This window comes from Trichosurus vulpecula, chromosome 9, assembly GCF_011100635.1.
Source record: "Trichosurus vulpecula isolate mTriVul1 chromosome 9, mTriVul1.pri, whole genome shotgun sequence".
Classification (NCBI taxonomy): domain Eukaryota; kingdom Metazoa; phylum Chordata; class Mammalia; order Diprotodontia; family Phalangeridae; genus Trichosurus; species Trichosurus vulpecula.
In genome coordinates, this window is record NC_050581.1 from 83169928 (window position 1) to 83181986 (window position 12059).

Below are 12059 nucleotides of genomic sequence, written 5' to 3' on the forward strand. Positions count from 1 at the left end.
CAGGGAACTGAGCCAAATTTATAGGAATAAAAGCTATTCCCCAATTGAGATGTGGTCAAAGGATATGAACAGGCAGTTTTCAGAGGAAGAAATTAAAGATATCTAAAGGTATATGAAAAAAATGCTCTAAATCATTATTGATTAGAGAAATGCAAATCAAAACAACTCTTAGATACCACATCTCTCCTGTCAGATTGGTTAACATGACAAAACAGGAAAATGATAAATCCTGGAGAGGATGTGGGAAAATTGGAACACTGTTACATTGTTGGTGGAGTTGTGAACAGATCCAGCCATTTTGGAGACCAATTTGGAACTATGCACAAAGGGCTATAAAAATGCGCATACCCTTTGACCCATCAATACCACTCCTAGGGCTGTATCCCAAAGAGATCATAAAAGTGGGAAAGGGACCTGTATTTACAAAAATATTTATAGCAGATCTTTTTGTGGTAGCAAAGAAGTGGAAATGAAGGGGATGCCCATCAATTGGGGAATGGCTGAACAAGTTGTGGTATATGAATGTAATGGAATACTACTGTGCTATATGAAATGGGGAAGATATGGACTTCCTAATAACCTGGAAAGACCTACATGATATGATGGTGAGTGAGAGGAGCAGAACCAGGAGAACACTGTACACAACCACACACACATTGATTCTGTAACGACTAACTTTGCTAGGCTTGGCTCTCTTTAGCAATACAAAACTCAAAGACAGCTCCAATGGACTCATGATGGAAAAAGCTGGCCACATCCAGAGAAAGAACTGTGCAGTATGAATGAATATTGAGGTAAACTATTTGCTCTCTTTTCTTTCTGTACTATCTCAGTGATATCATCAACTTCCATGGGTTCGATGATCACATATATGCAGATTATTCTAACCTCTGTCCTGACCTCAATGTTTTTCTCACCAATTGCCTTTTAGATATCTTAAACTGGATATTCTGTAAGCATCTCAAATTCAACTTGTCCAAAACAGAACTTACTATCTTTCCCCCAAAACCCTTTGCACTTCATAACTTTCCTATTAAAGGTCAAGAGCTCTATCATCCTCCCAGTCACCCAGGCTTGCAAACTCACTGTCAACCTTGGCTTCTCACCATCTGTCTTCCCATCATTTCCCCCATGTACAATCTGCCATCAAGTCTTCAGCTTTCTGTCTTCACAGCCCCTTCACTACACCCACACTACCACCGCCCTCATCACCTCAACACCTGGACAATTGCAATAGCCTGCTGCTCTGTCTGTCTGAAGTCTGTTCCCACTCTGATCTATCCTTTACTCAGCTGCTAAGGTTATTTTCTTAAAGTACGAGTCTGACTGTATCTCTTCCCTTCTCAGGGAATTCTAGGGCTCCCTATTATCTCCAAGATCAAATAGAAGGTCCTCTGTTTGGCATTTATAACCCTTCCCAATCTTGATCATTCCTACCTTCCCAATCTTTTTACACTTATTTATACTCTAAGAACCCCATCGTCTTGCTACACTGACCTCTTTGATGTTCCTCAAATACAACACTTGCTCTAATGACTCCAGGTATTTTCACTGGATGTTCTTCTTTCCCAGAATACTCTCTCTCCTCACTTCTTCCTTCTGGCTTTTCTGGTTTCCTTCAGACTGAGTTCAGACTCCATTTTCGACAAGAGGCCTTTTCTGCCCTCACTCCCACCTCCCTCTACCCTACATTGCTGCTAGTGACTTCCTTCTGAGGTTATCTTCCATGTTACTCTGTCTGTCTGTCTTTATGTCTAAATCTTTGGTATGTACCTATTTATTTACATGTGGCTTTTCCCACTATTATGGGAGCTTACTGAGGGCAAGGACAGGATTTTTGTATTTCTTTGTATGTCCAGACCTTCGCATATTGCCTGGTACATAGTAAGAGCTTAATAAATGTAGACTGATTGATTGACTGAGTGTATGTAGCTTCTGAAAGAGCCTAGCTGACAACTAGGGACTAGCTTAGGATGTCCCAAGTGTTTTGAGTAACTTCTCATCAAAGAAAACTATAAAATAGGTTGTTTAATGCTGTAATGCAGCATTTCAATGCCAGACTTCATTAAGATGCCATTAGTGGTTCCTTAGCCACATCAAACACATTCCCTAGGTTGTTTGACTGTTAACAGAGCTTTCCGCAAAATAAAAACCACAAATATATTTCAGCATCAGTTCTTTCACATACATATTACTGAGTCCAGACTTTAGAATAGTATGTTTCTCCCCTAATAGCTGACAATGCTGTAATCATGTAAATGACTGCAGGGATCATCGTTTAATACAATTGCAGATGCTATCAATTAGTTTTCTTCTGCTGTTACAGAAATCTGAAATCTCTTTATTAGGCCCTTTGTCAATTAAAATATTTTCAAAAAGAATTAATATTACTTGCATAAATAGGGAAAATTAAGTACTGAACTTTGCAGATAAGCAAAGAAATGATCTGATTGTCAAGTACAACATCTCTCTGAAGGTTTTTATTTTAAAATAATTCTCAAGCCTGCCGTGGCATTACTATCAAATATTTAGAGACAAGGTCCAAATAGAAAATCAGCTGAAGCAAGGTGTTATTAGTGTTGTGTATTATGTTATTCTCTTCCTGGTGTGTGTCTGTCTGCCCTTAGTGTCAAGTATTAAATGACACAATTAGCAGTTTAATTGGAAACCTATTGTCTGCTTTTGTCTTGTATAAGATATGTTGCAATATTGACTCCATTCAATTTCATGTTGCTAAGTTACTGTGTACTTGGCTCCTTTTAGAAGGGAAACGTAATTGTTAATTATTTTATAATGAATAAGAAATATCTTTATGTATTTATCTCTTTTTTGCTCATAATATCTAAATTGGAATGCACATATGAATGAATATGACAGGGTTAGCTCCATTCTTTGAATATCAGCAGATGAAAGCCACACCCTTTTCTCAGACATGGAGGTAAGAAAAGGTTACCTTTGTCCCCCTCAGTGCTTGCACTCAGTTCAAAGAAATAATAACGGCTTTTAGGGGGTAAGCTGTAGCGCTGGTGAGGGGAAGCCAGAGTCTTTACAGCTTCCCAGCTGCTTTCTAAGCCATGGTATCAGAAAGGTTCAAAGCAATTCAATTTAATAAGCCTTAAGTGTCTACTTGCGCAAAGCTCTGGTACTGCTAAATGCTGAAGAAGATACAAAGCGAAGCCAAAATGTGGTCCCTGTTCTTGAAATATCTGGATGTATATGCTGTTGGCTTGTCCTCATTGAGAACAGAGTCCTGTACCAGGGGCTAAATGGCCCAGGTGACACATGGCAGAGAAGCTGCCCAGGTACTGCTCTACTCATGCCAAGGAAAGGGAACAGCTATTTTGATTTTGGGGGACGGGAGGGCTTTAAATAGTAAATATTTGAGAGACTGGACTTGCTCTGTTTGGCACCAGAGGGCAAAACTAGGAGCAAAGGGTTAAAGTTGCAAAAAGTTGATGAGGAGGTTTCTGTCCTAACAAAGAAAGGTAGACAAAAGTGGAATGGGTCTAATATGGGTTCCACCACATTGGAAACCTTTAAGGAGAGGCAGGATTGCTATTTAATAAGTATGTCACAGAAGATATTCAAGTATGGACGAGAAACCAAGTGATATGGTCAGTTATTTGTGGGGGGGGCAGTCTAGGGTAGTGGCAAAATTGCCAAATTTGTAGTTGAAAGACCTAGGTCCAGTTTCTAGTTCCTTGACTCACTAGCTGTGCGACTACGGACAAGCTTCTTCTAAACCCATCCAATTAATTAATTAATGATTTATATATGGTAGACATTAAGGATAAAAAGACAATGCAAAAAAAAGTTGGGGATGTTCACCCTCCTCATTCTACTGTAGAAGTCTGGAGGCCAGTGTATGTGATGGTCATAAGAGAAGTTTCACACAATGTTAGAGAAAACTTCTTACATTCAACTCTCCCTCTCCGATTATTTGGGAATGTAATTTATTACCACAATAGATGTCCTTATGTTACAGAGAAAGACAGGTCTGATTCAGAAAGCTCTAAGCCACTGACATTGTCCACCAGCAGGAGGCATGCATCTGCCTGAATCAACCTCTCTTTTTTCAATGGCCAATAACTATAAGCCTTCAAGTCTTTTTTTGAAATGAAAATAATAACAATAATTGTGTCTAATAATAACAAGCCAATTATCTCCAACTCAGAGAGGACAGAGAGCAGACAAGTGATGATCTATTGGGTTCTTACATCTGTAGAGAACAAGAAACACAAGTAATTTTCTTTCCTTTTAAGATACCTGCAATAGATCTCTGTGGAGACTAAGGCTCCAGGGGTGTCACTAAAAGATACCAACTAAATATAGAAACAAAAAACCAGAAAGGAATACAGCTGGTCTGATGTTAACAACATAGGAAAGCAGAAGGAAGGGGGAAAAAAACCCTTGCTTTTTTTCTAATGTAGAGGATTAATGTGACTTCAATCTCATAGTTTTCTGAAGGAGAAAAATTAGTATGTTTCTATTTCATCAATTATCCACGAAGAGCATTTCCTATGTGGTTTTCTAGAATAATAGGTGGATGAAGCAAATATTCAGCTCCAAAGAAATACAGGAATGTCTGAGATTTGCACATAAGAAAGATGTTACCCATATTGTGAGATTATATATGAAATACAATTACTATTGTATAGGCTCAAAGATGCCACTCTCACAATTTTTCAAATATGTAGGCAAGGCACATATTTGCTGCCAATGAACTTTTCAGTAATTCAACCAGATCTGTCATAGAATTTCTAAGACCTAATGAGAACCATGTCAGATAGAAAACTTTAGAAGGTTTTTTTCAATACATGTGGATAGAAAGAATGGGCACTAAAACAGCAAATGAACCAATAAAATTCAGCCTAACAGGATTTTCTTTTCTTTTTTTTTAGTTTCAACATTCATTGTTCCAAATTTTTCTCTCTCCCTCCCTGCCTTCCAACTTCCCCAAGAAGGCAAGCAGTCTGACATAGGTTATACATGTGCAACTATATATAACAGTATTTTCAAGGGTTAATCTGCTAGAGATAAAGTCTAGAAGCCTTTCTTTTATTGAAATTAAAGAGCTCTGATGTTTGATGGACAGTAGAAAAATACTGTATGAACAGTCAGATAATTTTTACTTTAGCTAAACATTTAAGGTTAAGCTACTCTTTTCAAATCAACCAACTGAAAAAGCAATATTAAATAATATTTCTTAAGTGCCTGAACAACACATATCAGTACATATCTGTGCTGGGTGCTGAATGAGAGACAAAGATAAAATAAGAGTTGATACCTGCCCTTTTGGAGCTTATATTTGAAATTAACTTTCTTGAAAAGTTAAAACCATAGAGATAAAATCCTTGGTATAAGGTTTAAGAAGCTGTACACACACACACACACACACACACACACACACACACACACACCACCTATACATTATTTCTCATTGCCTTTTATACACTTGATAATTTCCACCACTGTACAAACAAAAGGGGCTCTGAAACTAATAGTTGTGGTGATAATACCGTATCAAGGTAGCATACATCCTCTTTTGTTTTGATATTCTTCTAGGACAATTTAAATTTAAGGCTAAATTACTCTAATTTTAAAAGGATTCCACAGTATAATTAACTGTCCAGTAGAACAATTTAACAATTTAACTAAATAGCAAAAGCAATTTTGTGTGCTGATGGCTTCAGAAAAATTCTAACCATCATGTGGTTGGTGAGGATTGTTGCATTTTCCTGACTAGCTGAGTCTTGGCAATTCATATTTAGAAAGGAGTACTCTTCAAGTGTTAAAAAGCTATCTCATCCACTTATATGCTTAAATTGAAAAAAAGGGGGGTTTTGAGAAAGATGTGTTTTTCTACGGTAAAAAATACACTTCCACTAACAGATTTCATACAACCCCATGACCTTGTTGCCTTTGGGTTAACATCCTGAACATGAGGTGGCACAATGAATAGAGTGCCGGGCCTGCAGAAAGAAGCCTCATCATTCTGAGTTCAAATCTGGCCTCAGACACTTGTGACCCTATGCAAGACATTTATCCCTATTTGCCTCAGTTTCATCAACTATAAAATGAGTTGGAAAAGGAAATGGCAAACCACTCCAGTATCTTTGCCAAGAAAACCCTAAATGGGGTCATGAAGAGTCGGACAGGACTAAAACAACTCAACAACAACAACCATCCCCCAAACTAAAGCTCTAGTATCCTTAAAGATCACAAATTTACAGTTTAAAGGAACCTTTAGACATTGTCAAGTTTGAGTCCCTCTTTTTCTACATGGAAAAACTGAAGCTCTTGTCTGTAATCACACGAATAGAATAGGAGAGCTGTGATTCCACCCCTTGACCTCTGACACTAACTTCACAAATATTCTCCTATTTCTCCATCCCTTTCTCTTCAATGGCATGCATGTATCAATGTCAAATGTAAAAACATTTTACAGACAATATTAATATGAGGATATAGCATTTAAAAGAACTTAAAATAGTACCTGTAGAAAGACCATTTTAGCAGAAATTGCCGTGCAGCTTTAGGAAAACTGGGCCTCCCTTCATATGGTTTTAGTGCTTGCATCATGACGTTATCAAGCCAGGCAGCCCACTGCTCCAAGGTGCTCTGTTGCTGAAGAGTCATCTTGAAGTCTGTTTCTAGTCTCTGAACCATGTTGTCATCACACTGGCACACCCAGGAAGCCTGCTCCTGTTACAGGACACAGAAAAGTTAAAGAAGCGTAACTCAGCACCTCTTCAATTAACGTCAGCACATAAACTATATGCATGAATGGAAAATTATAATGAAAATTCAAAAAATTAAATGAATCAAGAGAAAGGGAAACTGCGTTTGCCAGTTGCTAAGGAAACTAATAACATTTGTCACTTTTAGGGGTTCAATATTTTCCTTTTCTCATTCTAATAAAAAAAAATTATGAGCCATAGGAACTCGAGCGGTTTTACTTACATTGGCTAATCTACATGAGGGATAATATAAATATCAAGCTCCATTAGAGAAAAATGAAACCTGTAAATGCAATATTCCATTTCTTTAAACTCACTCCATATAAATGATCATCATTCTAAAATCTATTTTTATTTTATTAATTTTAATTTTATGTTAACAGATAAAATATTAAACCCAGTTCTTCATTTGAGAAGATATGTAGGAAGTTAGAGTGCATAAAATATATGCAACTGAATTGGCCAGAAGTGGTCCCTCATGAACAGAATGGAGGTACACTGACATGATTTTATGTAGAAGCATATGCCATATCTCTTTTATAGATTGGGAATGTAAATCCCAAGGGCTATCAAGGCAGCTCTGTTAATGCAAATTAATTCACGGAACTGAAAAATAAACAAAAAAATCCCACTTGTCAGGAAGTGTGGAGATGTGACTTGCCAAAAAAAGTCAACAATCATCTACAGAGTTCAGGTTATACATTTACTGCATTGATTGTATTTATGAAACTTTACGTTCAACTATAGCAGTTAAGGCTGGAGGGAAAATCCAGGCAGTTTTCTCTTTAGATTATCCTTTCTAATGGTAGTAAAACGATCTATGATCTTCCCAGGGATTATGTTTTATCTTAAATATTTAAAAAATGATCCTTCAACAATTTGGGTCAAAGCATAGTAACCAGGTGAAATGCTGATTACAAAGCACTGTCTTGAGAGTCAGGAGAAACAGGTCTTAGTCCTTGTTCTGTCATTGACTAGTTGGATGACTTTAAGCAAAAGTCACTCTATTTAGGTCTTACTTTCCTTATCTGTAAATGAAAAGCTTTGACTCAGTGATCTTTTAAGGTCACTTCCAGCTCTAAAATTCCACGATTTCTATAGTAACTCCAAAATTTTGCAAACACAAAATTCTTTAAGTAGTGAGAAGAGAAATAAGACAACTCTTCCCCCCCACCCCGCCAAGTGTCATAGAGTGGCATCCATGGTCTTTTTTATTAAATACCCACAGCCATATCTGGTTACCATAATGCATCATAGTTGCAGGACTGATTATCAGACCTTCATACATGCAATTTCAATATAATGTCTAGTGGGTACTAGTTAGGCTTCATGGATCACATTTCTACTTGGGTAGACCTGGATTAATTCAGCATAGCATAGCATAGCACAGTGCGTGCGCACACACACACACACACACACACACACACACACACACAAGAGACAAGTATTAAATGACAAAATCATTCATCAAAAGGGTATAGGGCAGTAATTCATACAAATAATAAATATTTGGGCATCTATTCTCTGCAAGGCACTGTGGGAGGGGGACACAAAGATGAATACAACACAGACCCTGCTGTCGATAATAACAGTAATGGCTAGCATTTATATAGTGCTTTAAGGTTTGCAAAACGATTTGCATGTGCTTACAGTCTACTCGGGAGAAGACAATCTAATAGGAAGAGATGGCATAGTGTAGTGGAAAAGACCATGGATTCTCATGAGCAAATCATTTATCCTACCTGGGCTTCAGTTTCATTATCTATACAATGAGAGGATCTGGAATTGGGCAGAAATGGTTGAGAAGCTTGAAGGGCTATTATACTTTCCTCCCACTCTGCCATCCACTGGTCCCCTGTAACTTTGGACTGAATGGCATATTCACCTCTTTCTCTGGGTCAGGACACTAAAGTGATGGTAGTAGATGTCCCTCTGGTGAATACTGACAGGTAAGAAGAGTTTGTGGCTCCAAACAATGCTTGCCATCCCCATAATCCCCAAACCTAGGCCACAAACCTGGTGGGAAGGAGGGATAGCATCTGGATGATACCACTAGCATAAATGCAGAGTAATGGCAGAAGTCCCAGTAAGCAGGGATGGTGGTGGTGGGCTGGACCATGAAAATGGCTATTAGACTAAGGAACACTTTTTTTAAAGACTAGGTCTCTATATCTCATTCAGGCTGGAAGTACAGCAGCCACTCATGGGCTGATCAGCATGGACACCTTGCTCTGCTCCATCTCTGATCCAGGGCAGCTTACCCCTCTCCAGGCAGACTGGAAGCACCCATTCTAACTGCCCTGGTCCCAAAGGCTTATTCAGGACCTGAATGCCCAAGTTCAGCCAATCAAAGCATTCTCCTCCTTCCCAGTAGTGGGGATTACAGGGGTGTGCTACCATGACTGTCTAGGGGAATCCTTACAGAAAGCTATGTGAGCCACTGGCAATACTGGCTCATCTTAATGCCTCTTGTGACTTGTTCCTCCAAGTTTTGATTCCTTGGCTCTGGGTCTTACTCCCTTTCTCAGGATCACCTTCATCAGACTCTCTGAATTGGCCCCATGTTCCTCCTTTAGATAGCTCTCCAAGCATGATGTGGCTTGTTTGATGGCTGTTGACAGTAAAACTATACTTCCATTCATGTTGGTCTTCAATAATAGAACTGTCCCAAATACAGGTATATGTACAGATGTAATTTCTTTTGTTCCGGATCAAGGATTTCACTGATACAATGAATGACCCTGTGAGAAAACTCCTTCTATCAAAGTCTGTCATCAATTTCTCTATAATTTAAATATCAGAGGGCTGTCTGCCAGCACTGAGACTTGGGTGACTTTCTCCTAGTCATAGGGCCAATGTTTGTTAGGAACAGGTTTCAAATCCAGAACTTCCTGATTCTGAGGCTGGTTCTCTACCTGCTATGCCATGCTACCTCTCATGTAGCTACATCTACATCCCTAGCTTTCTATCTTCAAAATGAAGAAAAATAGAAGCCTTTTCCAGGATAATGGCTAGTGACCATCAATTAATACTATGTTCAATACTATGAGGGCAGTTAGGTGACACAATAAAGTGCCTGGTCTGAAGTCAGGAAGACTCATTTTTCTGAGTTTAAATCTGGGCTCAGACACTTCCTAGCTGTGTGACCCTGGGCAAGTCACTTAACCCTGTTTGCCTCAGTTCCTCATCTGAGGAGAAGGAGATGGCAAACCACTGCAGTATCTTTGCCAAGAGAACCCCAAAGAGGGTCATAAAGAGTTGGACATAACTGAAAGGACTGAACAACAAAAACAATCCTATGAGCTATCTGTCTTGAAACTGAAATTATTATTTTTCTTTTTCTTGGGAACTTCTAAAATTATATGAGGCATGCTTTTTGAGTTAAAAAAAGAAATGTATAAGCCTGGATAGAAAATCTGTAGAGGTTTTTAGCATACATTCATATAGGAAACAAGTTATAAATAAATTAGAATATAGATTTGGAAATAAGGAGTTTTCATTATCACTAAAATTAAATAGTCAAATTCTACTAAAATATAGAAAGTGATTGATTTTAGAAGCCTCACACAAGACAGCTGTCCTCATAAGATGGTACATGTAGTAGTAGGAAAAGATTAAAAATCTTTGAACCTGAAGCATGAACTAACTGAATTCTATTAACTTACTGACTCCCCAGGTGAACCTAATCCATTTATTGATGTCTGATTGAGCTGAGAGTTTAAATATATTTTGTTTAGGGACACGAAAACAACAACAACACATAATCACTTCAAAGTTAAAGAGCTAAATATAGTTTAAAACTACTTGACCAGAACAAAACTGGAAAAATCAAAATTTTATTCAAACAGAACCAATATAGAATTTGGCTTATACCACTGATGTAATTACATTCTGGCCACATCCACCAACATATCTTAAAAATAAAATGTTAGCTTCAAAAAATAGATGCTCACTTGGATCCCATATTAACAGTCTTAGGTTTTTTTAAGTCAGTTTTTCAAATAAATGTTTCTCCTCAAAAGTGAATTTTTTATCACTGTGGTCAAAAATATGCTTTTAGGGGGGCTGTTAAAACAGTCAAGCATCTTCAAAGCATATCCTCCTATTTCATTCACTGGGAGGCACACACCATGGTGGAATCGTGATTTTGTCTGTTTAGGCAGTAAATCTGAGCAGAAGCTTGTTAGATCTAAAATAGAGATGTAATAAAGTTATGTCTGAGTGAAGTTTTTTCCTAGTGGTTCCATGAATATGTCCAGATGGAACGATGAAGATAAATTCTGTGCTCCAGACTAAGGACACAACAGAAGATACTTCCTTAAAAAGACCATTCATAGAAAAGCCATGGTTTACCTGGACATTGGCAAAATCAACACGGTTGAGGTCATTGAGCATCTGGTTGATTTGAGAAGTGTTCTGGAGTACGGCGCGAGCTGCCTGAGCCAGGTGATTAAGCGATGTGTATCTTCGCAGAGTCTGGGCAAAGGCACTTACAGCGGCAACCTGCAAAGAAACCCAGTTGGCTTGGATTTTTTTTTAAGGAAAAGAAACCACTGGTATTTTTCTAATCTGCCTTGACTTGCCACTTTCTTATGCTCCATTTTGACATATTTTACATTCACCCTTATAAGAGAGCTCATTTGTGGATTATAGCATTTAAATTTCTAAGTCAGGTATAATTTCCCTAAGATTTTTTTTAAAGCAGTTTGAGGTCAAGACTCAAACAAGCTCCCACATTCTTTGACATAGGAGCATTAATTAACCAGCCTTGCCAGTAATCATGCATTTACAACCAGAAATAATCCAGAAGCTGAAAAAAAAGCTCATTTAATTTCCTTTACTCTCTGAATCACATTCAGATAGAAAGTGGGCTATTAAAAATTTGCAAGAACTGGTCCAACTATCATATTAACTATACATAAAACAATTTTTAAACAGGTAAAAAAGAAAATCTTATCAGGACTCCTGCCAATCAGGTATATTTTTTATTATATACTATTCTATAGAAAAATAAGTAAGATGAAGAGCCAACATTTTACAGCTTTTTTTTTTGGGGGGGGGAAAGGAGGGAGACGCTCTGCTACTGATGTCTTGGTCCAATGCCCCAGGCTGGCATGGAGACCTGAGGTTCTCCAAGACTGTGCCAGAAATACGCAAGTGCTGGAATATCATTTTCCAAACTGGTAGGCAGCCTGGTACCTGGCAGGGACTGGTACAGTGGAATGAACATTGGCTTTGGAGGCAGAGAATGTGGGTTCAAATTCCACCTCTTTCTAACCTTCCTGGACCTCAGTTTCCTCATCTATAAAATGGGGGGAA

General features: G+C 38.1%; 1 protein-coding gene across 2 annotated transcripts in view; it reads right to left on the reverse strand.

Annotated features, from left to right (window-relative positions):
* The window catches only part of RFX3 (regulatory factor X3), a 177275-nt gene that overhangs the window by 27623 nt on the left and 137593 nt on the right, over positions 1–12059 (reverse strand). For both annotated transcript variants that reach the window (XM_036739384.1, XM_036739383.1), the window contains 2 exons: positions 11094–11243; positions 6497–6705 (listed from right to left, as the gene is read on the reverse strand). In XM_036739384.1, the coding sequence (XP_036595279.1) occupies positions 6497–6705; positions 11094–11243 (359 nt within the window). The remainder of the gene's footprint in view (positions 1–6496; positions 6706–11093; positions 11244–12059) is intronic.